The sequence below is a fragment of the Pseudopodoces humilis genome, chromosome 16 (assembly GCF_049639895.1).
Source record: "Pseudopodoces humilis isolate 2021_Gansu_Grassland_sample_001 chromosome 16, ASM4963989v1, whole genome shotgun sequence".
Lineage (NCBI taxonomy): Eukaryota > Metazoa > Chordata > Aves > Passeriformes > Paridae > Pseudopodoces > Pseudopodoces humilis.
In genome coordinates, this window is record NC_142215.1 from 15,769,783 (window position 1) to 15,791,583 (window position 21,801).

The following is a 21,801-nucleotide window of genomic DNA, read 5'->3' on the forward strand; positions in this document are numbered from 1 at the left end:
GTAACCTTCAGCAATTCTGTAGATCTGTCAGAGGTCAAACCCACCACCTCCTAAGGTAGTTTAGCTTCCCTTATAGGCAGGCACAGGAGGGAGTGTCTTCACTTTGTTTCACTTCAGAAAAATTCCTGTGTTTTATATAGAACTATACGGTTCTTTATAAAGCTGTTCCATAACTTGTATCTTGGTGGTTAGGAACTTTCCTGTGACTGGGAAGACTGGGCAGGAATCATGTCCTGAGGCTAAGAAAATTAAATCTGTGTTTTCAGTGTCTTGACTGCTGTAGACATGGAGCTGCTGTAGAACACATGGCACTGCTTAGTGCTACTGTTCTAAGAGTTATCACACTACTTTTTTTGTAGAGTTAATCTGTAGGTGAAGGCTGCTTCCAGACACAGTTCAAAGATGAATGTTAGAATCTATTTCTGGATCGTGGTCAGGCATATAAATACTGAGCTGTTAAAAGCTCTGTCAAGATGGAGACATTTCTGAGTAGGCGCAGAAGGAGAATTTCCCATGCCTGAAGTCTTAAGACCAGGCATGCTGCTGACACATTCAGGTGTTCCCAAAGTTAGCATAGCAGAGGGGAGCTGCACCTTTGACTTTTGATGCCTAAATTGTTATTAAAGCTTCAATTTTGACATTCAGATTCATCATGACCTGAAGCAGTATTTCTGCTGGGAGCATTCACTGGGAGGGTTTTGTGCAAATTTCTTGTATTTTACACTTGATGTAGTGAATTGCGATTTCAAATAAGACACCTTCAAATAGAGGGAAGCTACATTAACCCACGTTCATTCTGAGAAGGTTTGAAGCTCTTGTTGGTCAAAAGGGGAGCTTAAAAGGTGTTTGGGGGTCATCTTGTTTCCCTGCTGCCAAACAAAATGCGATGTACGTGCTAGAACAGCTCTAATATACATAATAGCCTAATTTTGTATCAGTGCATTCCTTAAGGAATAAGGATAATAAATAAACCATAATTCAGAAAAACAAGGAAGATGTGACTGACAAAAAAATTAAGACAGATTTTTTCCATTAGAAGCTGAAGTTTTATTACAGGATAACAGTACATAAAGCACATCTAAAATCGATGTGTTCAATGCACTTAATAAAGGTAATGTAATATTAAAGGTACAGTTTCTAAGTACAATATAACAACATTCATATTAGAATGAAAATTGGAGTATTTAAAAGACAACATTAAATCTCTTATTTTTACAGTCATATTTACAAAATGAATCAAAATACTTTTTCGGGACCGAGTAAAATAACAAACTTGAATATAAGCAGGCTATCGTGAGTTGGAAAGGTCTATGGAAGGGAAAAGTGAAGTGATTGGGTAAAGATCATTAGCAAAGGTTTAGTACAATACCACTTTAGTATTCCTCTTGATGGCTTACATTTTATTGTGGCTAGAAAAGGAATTTATACATACTGTACACATAACAGACAGCACATATTTACATGTACAGTATAATTGCATTAAACTTGTGTGTATTTACAGAAATTTGAGCATATCACTCAACGAGGTTTTTAAGTCTGTGTGCTTCATCTTCAATTTGATGTATATTTATAATCAGCATTTATTCTGGCATTGGTACATTGAACATTTAGTAGAGGGAGGATAAATGTTAACCAAATGGTTTTGCATAAATATATCAAACTATTAAAACAACAGGGAGAATGTGTTCCTGGCATTACATATAGGTTGGTACGTACAAATTTAAGAGTGAGTCCTTTTCTCTTTGAAAATATCAAAAGGTGACTTAAATCAAGAAGGGAAAACAAAATTCTCATGGCTTATATTTAAATAAGATTGTAGCTTCAAGAGGTTTTTATAATTGTCCTGATAGTGTTTGCAGTTAAACATTCCACTTATGAAAATATACCCATGGTGCAGTAAAGTTTGTTTTTAGGTCAACAGTATGTTTGCTGTTTAAAAAAAATTATTTATATATATATATTCCTTGGATTGAGGGTATAAAAGCAGTGCATGGAAGCCAAGAACCATGGCTTTAAAATTCACTACCTTCTATTATCAAAAAGTGCAGTAAACAGAAACATTGTTATTAATAAATTGTTCAAAAATCTTTGCTAAAGATCTTATAAATTCAGTAATATTACAGAAAAATTCTAATAAATATTTAAAAGGTTAATTACCTCCTTAGTTAGATATTTGATATCCATCAGTTTTTAAGAATGAACATGAAAACAATATCTAGAATGAAAGGAACAGGGGATAGGAATATTTTGAAGGGTATATGACTACGTAAATTAAGGTATACATGAAAAAATAGAAACAAAACCCCCGTACCTGACAAAACGTTGCAAATTCCACTTCTTAATTAACTTTAGTTGCTACTGGCTGTCCTTGGATATGTTTGCATGGTGTATAAAGCATATCCAGGGACTGAATTCAGCCATCCATCTATCATGGCAGATTTACAGAACATTCCTATTTACAGTCACTGGAGTTAAGTGTGTAGGCATGGCCCAGTAACATCTGCAGGCTGAGTGTGTACAGATCCTATTTAAAGTGAGGAGGGAGGAAGGCACCCAGCAGAATAACACTAAAAATTTCCGATTCAACAACAAGATAGACTTCTCCCAACAAGCCAAATAACTACCTCCCTTTCAGACAAACAGCATATTGTAATTATTTTATACTGGCAGATTAGATGTTCTTCTTATTTTTGATACAATACAGGCAGACTGTTTTAGTAACCAAAAGGATAACAAGCTGGACAGAACAATTTTAATAACGTTAATAATTAATAATGTTAATAATGTAGAAAAAAATTCTACATTTGATATCAAGTATCTGTACCGGTGAAGTAATTTTCTCCTTATTAAATATACTATAGAATAATTTATATAATGACACTATGCATTTAAAGAGAAAACCATGTCCCAAATCTTGTACTCTGATACAGGTACTTGTTGGGCATATGTTGGTGTATATATATATATACACAAATATATATATTTATATATAGTTATACTCAGTGAAATTAACAAGACCCAAAGGTGGTATTGTCTAGGAATAAAAGGGGTTTGTTTGTTTTTGTTCACAAAAGTAACTTATCTAGCACCACACATCAGAAAAACACAAAAATAGCACACTCTAGTTCTAAACAGCTATGTCTAAAATAGATTATATAGTAAAACAGATATTATACAGCATAATGTGGTATTTGATAAACAGATAAATATTTGCGCTGTGTAGGCTGTTTATAGTATAATTTTATCTATACAGAATGAAAGCAAAAAGTTAACTGTATAGAGGTGAGCAGAACAACATTAAATATTATGACTCCAAAGCAGAGACAAAGTTAGAATTGAAAGAATAGAGCAAGATAAAATGTTTACAGGCCATTACAAGTCCTTAAATTAGTATTAAAATAAGGAATCAGTTGCTCAAGTTTAAGAAAGCAGTAAACAAGAGATTGCATTTACATGCAGATGTCTAAAACTTGTATTTCTTTTAAATCTATGCACAAAAAGTCATTTGTTTTTATTGCTTGACATTCAGTTATGGCTAGAATATTTTTAACCTTTTTTTTTTTTGTACTTTGGAAACAAGAATATTGTTAAAGGTGCCATAAAAATGGACAACATTGAAAACAGTTTGCAAATAAACCACCTAACACTGCAGTTCTTTATACATTTTAAAAAGCCTTGTCTGGGGTTTGTCATATGTTAAATATATTTAATCTGGGAAAATACATTGTAGCTTGAAGCCTCCCATTGGCCCAAACATCCAATACAAAAACACATCTCCAGAAAAGGAGCAGGCAGACAACACAATTACATATAAAGAAGCAGCCAGTTAATGTCCTAATACTTCAAATAGTAACCACTGTTCTGTAACTTGTTTCTAAATCAATGTAGAAATGAGGAACATTTTGGATTTAAAAAGGTGTACAGTACGTATGCCTTTTTGTGAAATAAAATTCACTGTATTGCTTATGAATTCTCTGCATTATATATAGATAGCATTACAGATTGCAAGTTCCTGTAAAGTTTGTGCATCTATATTAAGACTTCGTGGGGTAATTCAGGGTAGTGTTTCTCAAACTGAAAGTCACAACTGGTTGTTTGAACGCTGCTCAAGTGTTTAGATTATGATCAAAACACCCTGCCAGGCACACCCAGCTCGGTTCTTTGTGAAGTGCAGCTTCTCCAGCGCGGTACAGGGGCTTGTTCTGGCTACAGGAGCGCGCTGGGCAGGGAACTTGGGAGCTGCAGCTCAGCCTCACGGCCTGGAGGAGCTGCAAAGGCCGGCTGGGAACTGCACTTTGCATTTGCTGTGTCTGGAGGGTTCCCAACTACCTGCAGTAGCTTGGTTCCTTCAGTTAGGAAATGCTGCCAGTAATTCCAGCTGATTCACACTCCCTGCCCCAGGAAAGGTAAGTCAATTCCAACACAGAGAGCCCTGTGCAGAAATCTATCTCACAGAGATTGTGCTTTCAGAAACCTTGAGAAACACTAACATATGAACACAAGTATACATAGGACACATGAACACTGAAAACATGCAGATGTTAACAAAGTGTGATGTCACACATGAAGTTGAACAGCTTGATTGTGAAGTTCAGCTTGAAGAAGTTATAAGATTATGAGGGAAGACATACAAGTGAATATTGTGGCAGAAGAAGTGAGCCTATGAGTATTGATCTGAAGCCTTTATCATGTTTTGTTTCTTATTTGGATAGCCTATTTATTGCTATAAAGTTATTGCTATATTCTACCAGTGATAAAGGCAAAAAAAAAAAAACCCCAAACCAAACAGCTACACTGTAGATGGAAAAGGTAGAATACAGCTTCTGTTTAGATGTTAAAATTCTATTTGGTACCTGAATAAAGTTCCAGAGATAGACTGTATATTATGTTACGTATTTTTCCCCTCAAGTCCAGTGACTTAGCATTATGTAGCAAGCCATTATCACAGTACTAGAGTTAAAGCACACACTGCAAGGATTTTAAAAGAAATACTCATTTACATTTTAAAATTTTTATTTTTGTTGTTGTATTTGGTATCTGTATGCATTTGCCCTCATTTCCACCAAATGATTTACTGACAGGAATATTTAAACAAAAAGAAAGTAAGAGGCTAAAATTCAAATATATTGATGGATGTAACTTTAAAAGTAATAAATATTAGCATTAATAATTTAAAAATAACTCTAATAGTTGTATTTCTCCAGCTAAGGAAAATAAAGATGTTCTGTGCAATCTGAATCCGCTAGCACAGGTAGAATTCCATACAATGAATACTCAAGAGAAAACTGCTTATTATTTTTGGATATTGTATAGTAAGTGCTGTTTCTGGCATTTACATTAATAGGTTTGCCTACATTGAGAAGTTTAGGAATGTCTAGGGAAAAAAATACACGTAATTTGCACAGCTTACACTGTGTAACCTGTTTTGTTCATCAAGTACAGACTGGGGATTGTCTATGCCAATCCAAAAACAGATACTGTAATGCTTGGATCGTCCCACTACGCAGTTAAAACCTCATATAGGTTGTCCATTCTAAGAGTGTTTAATTGATGTGCAAGTATGTAAAGAATAGGGTCCACTGTGAATCAGCAACAGGAATTCTCTTCTGCTGAAGATGCCAGAACACCAACTGATCATACTTGCTAAGTGCTTGTCTGCCTCGAAAAGCCAGTCCAAGCTAAACTTGACTGTAAGTACGGTTTCCCTATTTATCAAGCAATCTGAAGTAACCAACTGGAAGCCATATACCTGTGAAAAAACCCTCAAAAATACCAGAAAACTGGGGCTTTCTCCAAGCAGACAGATTTGATGGAGAAATCAAATTCACTCTCTTTCCAAAGTAACCAAAGTGTTGAAGTCTTGCTCATTTTGTTTGTAGTTGTTTATTTTCTTTTCTACTTGCATTTTCAAAAGAATGTGAAGCCATAAAACAAAGCTAATTGGGACAGGCTTCCAGCATCCTACAGTTTGGCACTGGGAGACTTCTAAACATTGCTGGGTTTTGGTGACATTGTAAAATCACTTGGAATTGCTGTATTTGATGTACTAGATATGAAAATTTCTTCAGCCTCAGTGTTTCTTTCCAGTCAGGTTTTGGCTTTGCCATGAAACATCTGCAGCAACAACAGACAACATTCGAAGTGTTGTTCTTGTATTCCTGCAGGTCAGTGTTCCCTACTATGTGACTTCATTGCTGAAACCTAACCATGACCTTTTCATTCTTACTATATTTTCACCAACGTATTAATTTTCTTTGACAATAATTTAAATATTAAAAAGCTGTTTTCTATTGCAGAACACTGAATTTCAGCTGGAAAAGCAGTCCTATAATTATAAAAATGTCCAGAGGGTACTGAAATTAATTTCAATAATTTATTTAGTGAGTCAGCATTTATTTTCTAAAATGCAATTGTAAAATCTTTGTGCTATTTGGAGTACTCCTGTTTTGAGCACAATACCAACCAAAAAGCAGCTCTACTGCAAGAGTGAGCAAGAGAATGAGGCACACACAGAGCATTTAGTTAAAAAAAATAGCCAGTTCTCCTGTGCCTGGGGGCGGGGGGAAGGGAAGAAATACTAGCATATTTTTTAAAAAGTAATTTGTTCCACCAGCAGTACTGGCCACCCTGTTGAAGAGTTTTAGAAGATCCCTGAGCACATTAGTTTCTGACTTAGAACCCCAGCTCCAAAATGACAGGGCTTCTCTTGTTGATAACGAGATGGATTGTCATTCACAGTTAATTCAATCATAAGGTGCTTATCTATTTACCCTTTTTTTCACCAATCAGCACAAAGAACTGTCAGAAAATAACTTTTATTTTTCTTTTTTAAATAATAAAAGGGCACAAAATTTAAACAATGTTTTGTGACAGTGGTTTAGGATTATTATCTGGCTGCCCCTCAACAACAGACAAGTGATTCAGTCGACATTCCTTAGCAAAAAAAAAAAAAAAAGAAAAAAAGGAAGGAAAAGAAAAAAGGCAAAAAAAAGAAAAATCCTGTACAAATATGTATTTTTCCCTGAGGGATCAAGGTTACACCCGCAAGTGCTCTATGTACATATTGCACTGTAGAGGAATGAAGAACATGTGCAAAAAAAGCAACAATGATTGAAGCTTACTAATCAAACCTTTTAATCATGACTGCTATGTCATCTTGCATTTTGGAATGTCGGAACACAGCTATTCCTTTAATCTAAAATGTAAAAATAAAAAACAAAAAAGAAAGAAAAAGAAAAACGCACCTCTACTATGGCACATTCAATGAAATAAAAAGTTTTCCAAAGACAAATAGACAAATTCCATCAAGAAAATAATACAAAGTTCGTTCGTTTGTGGTTTTTTTTTGTTTTTTAGAAAAATTACATTACTTTCTTTCATTGTTTCACATTACAAAATCTTTTTTTTTTAATGTTTACACAAATCACATTTTATTGCAGGAATATTTCAAGTGCCATCAAACATTTATAGAAGGGTTAAAAAAATAGAAGTCTCTCTAAAGTGGTCCAGACAAGGCTTTGTATAGAATAAATCTTTTTACCACCTTCTATTTTTGACTTAAGTATTTTGAATACATTTTCTTTATTCCATTGACACTTAACAGCCTAGAAGCAGCCGCTCACACGTCCCACGCATACACTCATGTGCGCACACAATGGACTCTCTCACACACACACACAGGTGCACATACACAAATATCTTGGTATTCATACTATAAACTAATAAAGAACAACCAAACTTAAAAACAGCCTCCCTTTTTACCTAATTCCATACATCAAAAAATGCTGGAGGTGATGACATATTAGGGTGGTTCAAATGACAGTATAGTCTAGTAGCTCTTCCTAGAAAGCCAGAAAACATCTCCAGTTTATATAATTCCATATAACTCCCAAGGAAAATATCTTTGCAGACTTTAATGACTAGGTCATCAAAACTTAAAATATTAAGTTCAGCTATCCTAGTGTTTTTATTTGTAGTGAACTGGGCAGATGATGAAAATACTCGTGAATATCCATTGACCTCATGTGTTTTTTAACTGATTGATCATCTGATACCAGGCCACAGTCTCAGGGGTTTTGCAGAGGGCATTTCCTCTGCTGTGCTGGGTTCTTAGATGGCCATCTCTGACCAGCCACTCTGGTGTTATTCTGAGTCTCCTTACATAAAAACCTCCTTGGCAACAGATGTCTTATCAGTAGATCTGCTGTGCTGTATCCCTTTTTTCCTCTCTCCTTGAAGACCAACCCAAAAATTATACTCTGTTGCCAAGTGCCTGTTAACTGTGGCCAGGAAAGCAGAGTTACTTGCGGTATGTTCAGCCTGATTTAACACTGTCCCAGTACACGAGCTCCCACAAACAAAAACAACAGTATTTTCTGGCCTGGAAGATCACTCTCAGCTAAGGCCCTATTTGAAACCTTTATATTGTTATGTATTTTATTAGAAAATGCTCCAAGACTTATATTGTCAATGATTTATGAATGTAAATATGCTAAACGGATTCCAAACAAAGCCACTGGCAGCTAGATGCCTGGTAAAGTACTAATATTCATCATGAAAAGGTAAGAACAGGATGTGGCTGAAAACTAATCCCCAAATACTTTACCTGGTAGTCTACATTGTCAGAAGTAGGAGGTGTATCTCACTAATAAATTACAGGTCTTTCTTCACTATTCATTAGTTGACACTGAGATTAAGTTTAGTTGATCTTTACAGGACTAGCACCTAAGGCTGGTCACATTCAGAAAACATTTGTTAGTTAAAAGGGGTGCTTCAAAAATAGGAACACACATTAGAATGCAAGTACCATATCGTGCCAGTTACTCCAATAAAGTAAACAATGACCCTAGGAAAAGTGTTTCAGTGGGAGTGGAGAGAGCGTGTGCTGGGCTGTGAGCTGCCTCTTCAGGAGCAGGCAGGATGGAGCAGGAAAAAGACAGCTCTATGGACTTTTTCCAAAAGCCCTCTCCTGCCTCCATCCCAGTGCTCACAGCACTGCAGGTGCTCCCCTCCCACACTTCAGGGTGTGATGCTCTCCTCTAGCCATCCTTTCAAAGCCTAGAGATGAGTGATAGCTGTAACCTTCCCTGATGTGCTAGACTGGAACAGTTCTAATATGTTTCATAGATAAATGTCTTCGTTTGACCCCAAAGGAAACATGTTCAAATCATAGAATAAACCTGTATTTTGCTAATAAGAACCTGCTGATCTGATTCTCCTTTTTAAAATACTTAGGCTTTGGTGTGTTTCTAGTCACTTGTTACTTCTCAACAATTATATAAGAGATTGTTTACCCTTGGAAGTTAGAGCAGTAGGGCACATTACGTCTCATTCCTTTTCATTTTTCGATGTTCCCAGCTTTTTCTTAGGTACTTCATCAAAACTGCATTTGTGATGGCCTACAAGGCATACAGTTATGCATCTTCATCTCATCCAAACACAATTACACACCTCTGGCTCAAACAGCCACAGTTTGTGATGTCATTTATGTGAATCTGCTTCCTTCAGAACTACATTTACTGCCAGCTTTGCTCAGAGACAGAATTCTTCCTGAAGGGAATGGTAATGAATAACACTGCAAGATTCAGCTTATTGGTTGCTTATGCAATACAGGAATCAGAATTACAGAATGCAGGTTTCTCATATTAATGATTTCCAGGCTTGTACTGAGTACAAACTAATGCTTTCTAGCAACACTGTGCCTTTCATTTCTTAGTCTGTCCCCATCTATCAACTTTAAAGTGCATCTTTTTAAACAAGGAGAGAACAGACTTCTCTGTTCAGCTCCTTGAAACTGAACTGCTGGATACTGGAAGAACAGGGGTCAGTGTGTCTCATCTCACTGAAGTCAAAGACAAACCCAGGGATTTTGATAGGCTACAGCTTGGCATTTGAAGGCATTGTTTACAATATGGAGTACAAAAGTATGTAATGTATAAAAATTACTTTTTGGCAAGCATGTCATACACACATACTTTTACTGTAGATACAGACTTGAATCAATTCTTTCAAACCTGGATTTATGGTGAGCAGAAATACACTATTTAATAGCCTGATTTTCAAAGATGCTGTGTTACTCATTTGTAAATGATCTGTAATTAATTAGTTCAACTCTGACAACAACAACAGTGGAAACTCAGAACCTTTGAAAATGAGGCTTTTGACTTTGAAACATCCAGGTTTGAAAGATTTGAAAATAAAAGTACTTTTGAATTTAACTTCGGTAAAGATTATTTTAATGTAGAAATTGTCATTATTTTCAACTCTTTTAGAAATCTCTAACCATTTCAGGATATGACCAGCCTTTCTTTAAAAGTAACATGGAAAACAGCAGCATAAATACCTCCCAATGTACCAGTACCTGCCAAACCTTTTTCAGTTAAACTTGAATTTCTGGTGCACATGCAACACAACAATGAACACGCTAGCATTTAATTTAAAGAAAAAGGTGCAAAATGAAAGTGCCTTATCAATTCAACAAGAAAAGCTATACCAGTAACTACATTTTATATTAATTAAAACAATATATAAACAATATCTCTTTTGCTATATATAGTCTTCATGCCCATTTACCCTGTAATATATTATAATGCTATTGTTGCTATTGCTATGGACCCTTTTCATGCCGTTCTGTCTACTGGCAAACAGTGGTAGGTGAGAAAAAATCGTCCTTCATGAAACAATGAGCAAGTTGTGCAAACTGATGCTGAAATCTCTGCAATGCACACCAGTCGCTGATTACTAGGTGGACTCTGTTCTGACCAACAAATTGATTGTTCTGTCAAAAGTCTGGGCAGTGAACTACAGGAGAAAACAACCTTCTGACATTAGAACCCTCAGTCTGTGTAAACAGAGGTCAAGGATTGAGAAGTTGAGACAGAAAAAGGGTCCATATTTGTAGGCATAATGGAAATCATATGCATGAGAAAAACAAGTTCAACTTTGTTTCATTGTTTCCCATCCTTCGCCTGACCCCGACCGCCAAGAGATGTGCAGTGTGTTGGCTCCCTAGGTCTGTTCAGGGCCATATAAAGTGTCTTGGTTTTCTTTCTTTTTTTTTTTTTCCTTTTTTTTTTCCTTTCTTTTGTTTTAATGTTTGTACTTCAGACATTCTAGAAGTGCTTAGGTGATACGTTTACCCATCAATTTGCATTGCTGGCTCAAACTCTGAAGTGAACAACTCCTTGTAAAGTGGAGGAAAATGAAGTCGCACAATGTCTGGGTATATTGCTTTAAATGCCATAAGCTTTTCTGTATGTCGTCCACACAGTGCTCTTAAAGTAGACACTTTGCATATTAACTGTAAAAAAATGAACACAAGTCATATGGTCATACATGGAACCAGGCCTCCCAATCTTGCTGAAAGGATAAAAGCTCTCCCAAACCAAATTATTTACTTAACAAGGACATTTCAGATGCACAGTCATGGGTATTTGCTAAAAGTATTTAAGTAATCGACTCAGAGCTATTTGTGAAGTAATCTTTTTTAAGTTCTTAGGAAAATGTAGCATTAGATTTCCTCACTGGATTGATAAACAAGTATTTCAGGGCTGGATCTTCATCCATTAAATTATCCTCTTGGAAGAAGGCAATCCCAACTGCTTTTAAACCCACTGTGAATATTATGGAGGGAACTGGCAATGCAATAGATTAGACTTATTTACCTTAAGCCAAATAAGGTAAAAAAATATGTATTTCAAAAATATCATGAGGTTACTCCCTGAAGTTACAAAGTAAAGTGTTTGTACCAAAGCATATGGAAGACTTTCTTCCAACAAAGGTATCCCAAGAATACACTGAGACAAAATTACATGAGCTAGGATTTGAAATTAAGAAAATCTGCAGAGCCCAGGCTGGACCATCCTGCTTCTATTGTAACTAATTCTGTGGTATGAAGCAAAGCATAAGCTTTTTGGCTGTGCAGAGGTGTAAAAGGAACTACCTCTGCAAGATAAAAGTGAAGTGCCTATCTTTCACCAGTTCTTCAGATTTACTTCTTGTAACGTCACACCAGTTTCCCATTTCTGAGAAATTATATGAAGATACTTTAGTATAACAGTAGGTAGTGCTTCTTTTTCCCAGGTATCAGTATTTGGAAGAACTGAGAAAAAGGCTGTGTGGTGAACTCCTCATAGAAGTCTGAAAAACAAGTTTAGTCTGTGTGTTGCATGTTACAGCAACCTCATTGTCATGCAGGCAGAGATTCCACAAATACTAAAGCATGCATGTTGCAGCACGGAAATAGCATTCTGTGTGGCAGGAGTGTCGTGCAGGAGAACTATGATGAAAACCTTCATCACTTTTCATAAAGTTCCACATAAAAATACTCCCTTTCAGACCATTATCAACCTTGTTCCCTAGTACACCATCATTTCACTTCTTCTAGGTTTAAGTAAATAGGTTCAGCTGAGCAGCTTGATTTTGAACAAAGAATTCTGGATTTATAAATAAATTAACTATGTATGAGCTTTTACCCTGTAATCAAGGCAGTGTTCAGGTGAAGCCACTCCTTCACAGTCCTGTGACATGGCACAGGATGACTCTTACCTTTGTTAGAATTCCATCTTCTCGGTGGTTCTTCTGTAGGACATGCTGAAGTGCTAGCTGGATCTTCTGTTGGAGTTTCTCAATTTTTACTTTCTCCTGAAGCCATGAGCGATCTGAATATAAATGGGAGTTGAAACTTCTAGTAATGACACATGGATCACAGTGCACCAGGAAAGTACTAAGTCTGTTACAGATTAATTTTTCCTGTTTCCACTTGTTATATACTTTTTGTATAGAAAATGGGTTTCAAAATAAATAGGTTTTGAAATACATTTATTACATGCACTTAAGGTTACTTTTATGAAGCCCTTATGTAGGAGAATGCAATGCATCTGAGTAAGATCTACTATTCATTTGCTAAGAAAATCTGTAAAATGCAGGGTGTTTACAAAGTGAAGCTGGCAACATTTTACTGGAAAATTAATAGATCACATAGTGAACAAATAGTTGGAGAGGATCTTCTTGCTACAATCTTACAGAACTTAGAGAAAACCAATGGAACTTACAGCGACTTACAGAAAAATCAGATGCAAAGATTCTGCTATTAAAAAAAAAAGCAGCTAAACTTCCTGACAGAAAAGCAGTATTAGCTGGACACTCCTGGTGTGACAGAACCGTAGGGTTGTGTGGCTTGCTAAGACACACTTCCTGTCTGGCCAACAGCATGAGAATGTATTTATGATAGACTCATTAAACCCACCATTGCTAACAGAAGTTTTCATCACCACTCCTGAGTCCACTAAGCTGCAGTCTGAACTCACAGTTTCCTTCCTCAGGTGTCAGGCCAGGCACAAACCCCAGTACCTTGTTCCACCTGACCTAAGAAGCCTTTCCAGGACCTGGAGCACTCTGCACATTCACCTGTGATTATTAACTTATTTTAGTCATGGACATGGCAGACCCAGGCTGACTTTTGGGGTGACTTGGATGGTCTGGCACCATAATTCCCAAGTGTCCCCAGTCACACTAAAATGGTAATGCTGGAAGTTTTCTGTTATGCTGCAGCTGCAAGCTCACACACATGGAAAACTGATTATGGGAGTTCAGTAACTGCCTGTCTCACCAGGATTGGCTCACAGTTCTCACTCAAATGCATTTAAACCTTTACAAAGAAGCTGAGTCCTCAACAAGGTGAAAGAAACAAGGAAAATAAGGGTTTAGATTAGGATTTACAATTTAAGAAATTGGTTCCTAAATTCACAGTTTTAATGTGTTTATTACAGTAAGAAATTGGGTGGGGAGACACTCAAAAAAATATTTCCACAATGCCTGATAATTGTAACGTTATCATTAAAAAGGCTTCAAAATAAAAACAACCCCTACCAAATAAATCAAGAGGAAACCAACATCTCTTACCTGCTGACATTAAAACAAATGCAGAGAACAAAGCTATCTCATCTTCTGTCAGGTGCATAGAACATAAACTTTTTCCAAATTCAAACACAAAGCTAATGAAGTCTTCACAACCTGCCAAAAAGAAGGAAAGCTCTTGTTACATTGTTTAAAACTACTTCAGCACTACAGAGTTGATGATTTATTCTGATGGAGATGAGAAATAGATAGAAAACACTTCATATGTGGTCTTCTCCTTAAGGACGGTGAAGTGATGGCAGTGAGATCTCACTCATCCTTGAGGCTATATTACTCCACTTCCACAGGGTCCCACATCCTGGCAGCCAAGATTCTGAAGGTTTTGCACACTGTATCTTTTTTACATTGGGTTCTTGTGAGGTAAATATGGATAAATCTCAAGCCATTTATTTTCAAGTTCAAAATTGTTTTATCTTTGTTCTTGTTCTAAACGGAACTTCGTCATGTCACTGTGGACTGAAGGCTCGAAATGTGGACTTAAGAAATTCTGATTTTAAGATTATTGAGCACACAGAGTGGGGGAAGAGAAAGGCACACAAGGGACATGCAGGAAGCAAAGGGAGAAGCCAAGGTCTGACTGAACATGGCTCATGCAGAAGAGGAACTCTGTCTCCTTCCATCCGTTCTCTTGCTCACACAGGTGTTATTCAGGTTACTGCTGCTGTCACACATGCAGGTACAGTCCTTCAAGTGAGCCCTGCTCACAACCTGAGAGACAAGGGTTTTCCTTAGCCTCTCCAGCCTAAACATCTGGATAGAGCTGGTAACAGATCCAACTTATATTTCCTTAGAACCCAGAATGGTTTGTACTCTGACCTTTTACCTTGAAGTGTTTTAGAAAGAATTTAGAGAATACTTCAGTAATTGTCCATCATTCTTCACTGATGTATTTTCACTGCCTCCAAAGTGGCTTACAGCCCAAATCTACACTCAGTGAAGACGTCCTTTTAAAATTAGCAAAAATACATGGGAAAAATTTTCAAAATTGTATGTAGTTTAATTTAAAAAAATGATTTACAGTATTTTACCAGCAAATAACCAGACTTAGCAGATTTTAAAACACCATTAACATCTTCAAAGCAGTAAATTCCAAATTAGCTTCTAATTTGCTTGCTGCCTTTTCCAACAAGATATATGAAATGTTACATTGGATATGAAATCTGGGCTTCTTTTCTCAACAAGTGAGTCCAAACTGCTCTGCCCTAATCAAAATGCTGAACTTCAGCACCAACAGTCCTTTACTGCACAGAGTTAATCTGTTTTACCTCCTGAAATCAGCTTGGCCTCAAACAGAGCCAGCGTGACAGCTTACAAAACAGCAGTTTGAGCTCCAGAACTCTTTTATTTGACTACTGTAGATTGATTTTTCAAAGCAGCTGTTTGCCCTTGCTTTTCAACATTATTATTTTTATTATGTTTTTGGGGTTTTTTTAATTTTTATTTTTTTTTTATCTTTTTAAAGACACAACACTACACATTTCCTTACCTAAGGACTTGAAAACCTCTGGGCTAGCATACTTGCCATCAAAGTAGACTGTGTTGTTCTGGGAGTCAAAGGCACGGCACATTCTGATGAACACAACCTCTAAAGACCCTAAAATAAAAACAATGTATGTTTGACTATGGAAGTTGAGACTTCAGTTGCAAAGAGCAAGTAAGGATTAATACTAATGCTCTGCATTCATTATCAGTTTAGTAGAGTAGTAAGTTGCTGTGGTGTAACAGAGTGTAGCTTGGTTTGCTGGTAGAATTAAAAGACCCCTTTAGAAGTTTTTGCTAAAGCAACTTACTTAATGCTAATAAGCTCTAGTAATTTTTTAGAGTAATGAAGTCTCTGAAGCCAAAGCAGCTCATTTAAATTTATGTTCACCAAGCCTTAACAACTTGGTCCAGTATTTGTAACGTGAATTACTTCTACAATATCTTGCATAGAACAATCTGGATTTTTACCCTGAAATATTCACTATTAGCAACAACAACAAAAAAATTAACCCAATTTTAACATCTTAACACACTCATTGCTCCCTTTGTCCATAATGAAAATTTAATAGATAGACTTGAACTGCTTCTCCCCAAAATAACTAAGATGATGTTACTTCAAAGACAGACAATTTGAAAGGTTTTACTTTAATTTTAAATTATCATTTTATGGTATATGAATATATGTGTATGCAACTGCTGCATGTAACAGGTAACACCTTCCTCAGGCAAAACTAATAGAAGCAGACCTTAAAACTGACCCACATACCTGCTTTTAAAAGCACAATTTGATCATTTTGACACAGTTCCATAAAGCCATCAATGCGTTTGGCAAATTCCACTACATACTGTATAGCTTCTGTTATTTTGACTGCGCATAACTGCCACATTACCTCCCTTTGCTGTTTGAGAGAGAAGAGAGATTCAAAAATTACTAACCAAGCTTTGGAAAGCTCAATGCAGAAAGTAAAACTGAGCTAAAAAAACAAACAACAAAATGGAGTGAGTTCTCTCCAACACTCTTGGCTACAGTCTGCTTATAAGACAAGGGGAATTGACCTCCAAACCAGAGCCTCGTATGGATGAGTGACAATGCAACCATGGAAGACTTCTTCAGTCATATCAGAAGAGATCTAGCTTGGAGCACTTTTATTTCATAAGCCAAAAGTGTCAAAGTGTAATGACTTCGGTCATTTCGGTGGGAATTTTATTCCCTGCGTGAAAATAAAATGCCAATTCACACCAGCAAGGCATGATCATATTTTTCCTATCAGCTTCTCTATTTTGTACTGAATGCAAATTATCAACCCAGCTCATCTTCAGAAGGATACATATAAAGATGTTCATATATGAAGATCATCTTGATAACAACATAAAGAAGGCATGCAAGCAGTGAGTTTTCCCAGTGTTGATAATAATGAAGAATGAAATCACTGAAAGTAGAAAAAACTATTCTCCTAAAGGTTAAATGTTTTTCTGTGGAAATGAAAAATATGTTCAAAGAACAGTGTGCTTTAGCAGTGCTTCCCAAGGCCATTTTCCAAAAGTAGCCAATTGGTAGTAGCTTGTAGATGGAAGGCATGTTGGAAGTAACATTGATTAGATCTTACAATACCCTGGTGGCACAGCAGCACTGTGCTGCTGCTCCACAGGTAAAACCCAAACACCGAGGGACAACTGGAGCATGAATCAGGATTACAGGAAACCCAGAAGGCTGGAAATCTGATAGAGCTCTGTTTATAAACTCAAACTGAAACACAGCATGCAACATCACAAACTAGGTGGCCTTGGCTTTTCTTGTTGTTGATCCAGGGCATTACAAATTAAGAGAATAAAATAACATGCCAAATAGGATTGAAAAATTCCAATTATTTCCTATACTTCTTTATCGGAGACAGATTTCAGGAGAATGTCTTTGCCTTTTCCTATACCTGTAAAAATCACAAATGCAAAGGATATCCTTTCCACCTTGCTGCTTTTGATTCTTTGGATTATTTTTTTTTTTAAAACACACAGAAATATACATTCCTGATAGTAAGGAGAAAGCAGTGAAAAAGTGAATTTTGCAGTGCGTTATGGAAATACCATGCTTTAAAGAAACCATGCCATAGCTTGGCATGCTTTTATACCTTGTTCTGATAGTTCTCAATTTCTTCCTGCAGAAAAGTTTGCCATGTTATCTGCTGTAACTCCTCTCTCAAGTACTGGCAAGTTTCCATGTGTGACTTGGAAATATTCTGTGCAAGATGTTCTAAAAGAAAGAGCAGAAAGCGACACGCGTTATAAATGCAAAGCTATACCTTCAGACACGAGAAAAGCTCGTATATTTCAGCTGAACAGGAGAAGGGGAGAGGGTGAGCCGAGAGAGAAAACTGCTTTAGGCCGAGTCTCCTTGGAAGCGGCTCCGGGAAGAGCGGCCGTGGCCGCAGCCGCCGGCAGAGGGCGAGCGCGCAGCGCTGGGGAACGGCAGCAAAGCGGGGACGGGGGGACACGGAACCCTCCCGGGCACATCCCACACTCGGGCTCGGAGACACACCGCGGACTACGGCCGCAGCAAACCGCGGGCAGAAGCGGGGTGATGGACACCCCTCGAGCGAGGGCACACAGCTGTCCGTGGACGCTGCCAAGGACAGGACAGAGCGGCACTGCCAGCCAGGCACAGCTGCCAGTGCCGACGCTTCCCAATAGAGAAATAGTTACCAACTATCTAGCGGGCTCCTAAACAGGACTCTCGTCCCATGAAGCTGCCTGCTACCTTTTTTCTTTTCCTACTCTCATATCATTAGAAATGCGTCAGGAAAATCTATTAGAGAATCCAGATGATTAAGATAACACACTAAAAATCACAAACGCTAGGGTTTTTTTTCCTTCAGCTTTAGAGTAGTCTTCTAGTTTACTGCACATGCTTTAGAATTTCCATACAATGTTTTAATTCCAAATAAAATTATTTTCTCCTGCTATATTTGATTAAAAGACACATAAGGCAGATTTACATATATTAATAAAACTTGGTTCCAAAAAACGTTTAGGAACACTTTCAAAAGTCTGAATAGAATTTAGATACCTGAGTTCCACTTTTATTTAACTTCCTCTTTCCTACCCTGACCCTTCAGGTGGGCATTTTCTCCTATTTTAGCACAAGTAGAGGCCTGGGGACTTGTCTCACACAACTCTGCTTGTTAGGCTGCTGAAAATGAAGGCTCAAACCAAACAGGAATGGTGGTCACCACACCATGGAGATATTCTGAGGGACTGCAGCACTGGGTCTTCTGTGAAACTGAAACTGGCTTTGTTTGGTAATGATCAAACCCAGCTCTTCACAAACTGAACTGCTGGACCAATCAGACTGTCAGTAGCTTGATTAAGATACTACCGGAAAAGTCTTTAATGTACAGATGAGGTAAAATCAGATTATATGTACTACCTGAACAATCAGTAAGGTGGAATGCAACATAATTTATACTTTGTCACCATAGCTTTGATGTATTTAGGAGCAATTTTTTTTTACAAGTGTGTAGTTAAAACACTTGTTTTTGGTAGCAGCAGCTGACTGCATGATCCCTGTGCCCTTGCAGGATACAGGAGGTGAAATATTCCCATGCTATTAAAAAAGCTCCGCCTCACTTCAGGACTGTATTTCAGCACACACCTAAATATTTTCATTGAACAGCCACACCTTTCTAAATTGAAACCTTTGTCTGGCAGACAAACATTCTTCAAACATTGTTCAGTAATGTTAGTGCTGGGCGCCCAAATCATGCTGTGCAGGTTTAAACGAAGCACTATGTAAGTAAGGGTAAGCAACAGGACAAACATAGCTTAGGCCAGTGTTCCAAGCCCAACACCAGGCCTACAAGGGAAAACCCTCTTTTTTTTTTTTTTCCCCCTGTGGGTTTAATGTAGATCTTTTTAATACTTTCCATAAGAAAATTAGCAATCATTTCACTAAGACAAAGCCAGTAGCATTGCCTTTGTCCTGACATTTTCTTCTTTTTACCTATCTGAAATTATTTGAACTGAAGCCAGACACAATATTTTGGCAATAATTTGTCAGGACAAATTGTATTGCAGAGAACAGCATTCTGCAACATAAGGACATTAGAAAGCAAGCTTCTTGTGACTTCCTCTCTGCAAAACTTCTCAAAAAAACCAAAATAAACCAAACAAAATTTTAATGTGGAATACCTGATTTTTTAACTATTTTTAGGTTTTCATAATAAAATAATTAGAAAAAATGTAGCTTGAGTAAGTTTTAAGAATCAGTTTTAAATGCCTGGCTGCTTACATAAGTAAGGGAATCATGAAACCACTTCTTTGATGTCCTGTTCCACTTTGTTTACAACCAGTTCACACAGCACACTCTTAACTCCAGTCTCACCTGTTGACAAGTCATACTTGAGGAATTCAGCACTAGTGTAATCATTAAGGGAAGAGTTTAAAGTAAAATGTGCTAATTAATGTGGTTACTATAAGGCTCTTAGAGAAATTATCGAAACTTGCTGCATTCAAAAATGGCCTTCCGTATCTGGGGCCAGATCCTCTTCAACAAGTGACAAGAACTGCCCCCAGATTAGCCTGGTACTTTTCTCAGGTAAAGAGCAGAAGAAAATCAGCCTCGTCACTTTTTGTTAGAAGTAACAGTATTGAGGTAACGAAAAAGGAGATAAAATTGTTAAAAAATAATCTGCAAATAAAGAAATGACCTATCTGTTTTCTCAGCACAAAAGATTAGCTTCTTAATCGGTATTCCAAGGGTTCTATTGCAAGGACTGAAAGCAAAAGCAACACTGGTAGAGCTGATGAACCACAGTCCCCTGGGAGCTTTAGTCCAGAGCAGTAAGGAGTCCCCCGTGTGTCTGGAATTCAGGGTATTTACTGTGCACTTCACACAAGAACGCCACACACCGTACATGCCCACAGTTCTACTGAAGCAGCATTCTCACTATCACCTGGCTACATGTGTCACTTTAATCCAAAGGGTACTGTTAAGACAATTACAATGGAAGCTTTTCTCTCTCATTACCTAATTCTGCCATGGACACAGTTGGAGAGGTCTCCCCATTTGTAAAAGAACAATAAGGGAAGAAGCCCGATGCTGGTGTGTAGTCACATATTGGTTCTGGTTTGATTCCATTAATATCAAGACCCGACTGATCTGGAGAAGGTTGTATGTCTAAGTAGAAGCTGCTAACTGCAGAGTCTGCTTTGCTACCTTCAGGGGTATGCCCATCAATGTAATTACTGAGGTCATCATGTAGCTCTGTTAACCCATTGGTGGTGATATTGTATGTTGGTGTGAGCGGTTCTGCCTCTCCTGGCTGCTGCTGGTGATCCCGCTGCTGCTGCTGCATTCGGTGTTTCTGCACCTCGGCGTACAGGCTGTCCCTCTGCTTTTTTGACATTCGACCAAACTTTACAGCTGAAATAGAGACACACAAGAGATTACATCTCTACATGTCCATCACCACCCTTTAATTGTGGGTCTAAACACTACATGGAAGGATACAGCACAAATCCCCAAATCTGCAGGATGCACACCTACGAAACGCTTCTCAGTTACAGGTACACAGCTGCAGCACCTGCTCTTTAAAAGACTGTCTTCACATGCCACTGAAATGGACCATTAGAAGTCACTGGTTTAGCTTAATTCATTAACTTTCCACTTCTGTACTGGAAAGATTTTATCTTGTATGTCCACTGAGGTTGACAGGTGCACCTCTTCAGCATTCAAGCCCTACCTAAAAATGTAAAAGCTAAACCAGAACACATTGGCCTGAGACAACTGTTCAGTTCCAGTTGAGCTGTACATCCACACTGCACAGTGAACCCAGAGTGTGGTGCCAAAATTTGTGGTCTATCTCAGTGTATCAACAGCAAGCTTTACTGGGATTGGGACCAAAGCATGTGGGAAGAACCACCAAACCTGCCTTCAGCACCTCGGAGACAAACAAAAATACTTAGTAGATGAGTAATTGTTAAACCTGTGTGTGTGTGCACTCAAGTGCGTGTGGCATCTCCACAACATTACTATGACTTTGAGGAGGTAAGCCACCAGCAACTGGTTTGCAGCATCCAGGGAATTCCCAAGGATGCAGCACGGGATTTTAAGGACCTTAGCAGCTGTAAAATCTTCATCCTTTAGAAAGGTGACTACTGCCTTCTGCTTTTCTACAGGAAAGCAGATGTGTTGGAGGAACTAGTCATTACATGATCAACTCTTTCAGGTTTTTAGTCTCATGGCCAATAAAAAAAAGAAAAAAAAGACAATTTAATTCAAGAAGTAAATGCCATCTGAAAACAATCTCCTTGGTCGGGCCTCATGTACCTAGAGTAACGTGTATGTATTTGTAGAAGATGCAGTGCTGCTGTCACTGCATCAGAGGAAAAGACTGAGTCAGGTCTTCA

At 37.6% G+C, this 21,801-nt stretch overlaps 1 protein-coding gene across 4 annotated transcripts in view; it reads right to left on the reverse strand.

Moving 5' to 3' along the window:
* Window positions 1–1,023: 1,023 nt before the first annotated feature.
* RORA (RAR related orphan receptor A) overlaps window positions 1,024–21,801 on the reverse strand; it is a 355,366-nt gene continuing 334,588 nt past the window's right edge. For 3 of the 4 annotated variants that reach the window (XM_088062928.1, XM_014251171.2, XM_014251172.2), the window contains 7 exons: window positions 20,420–20,815; window positions 17,526–17,647; window positions 16,166–16,298; window positions 15,404–15,511; window positions 13,903–14,013; window positions 12,547–12,659; window positions 1,024–11,299 (listed from right to left, as the gene is read on the reverse strand). In XM_088062928.1, the coding sequence (XP_087919054.1) occupies window positions 11,135–11,299; window positions 12,547–12,659; window positions 13,903–14,013; window positions 15,404–15,511; window positions 16,166–16,298; window positions 17,526–17,647; window positions 20,420–20,815 (1,148 nt within the window). In that variant the 3' untranslated portion in view covers window positions 1,024–11,134. The remainder of the gene's footprint in view (window positions 11,300–12,546; window positions 12,660–13,902; window positions 14,014–15,403; window positions 15,512–16,165; window positions 16,299–17,525; window positions 17,648–20,419; window positions 20,816–21,801) is intronic. The other variant, XM_088062929.1, reaches the window with a different exon arrangement.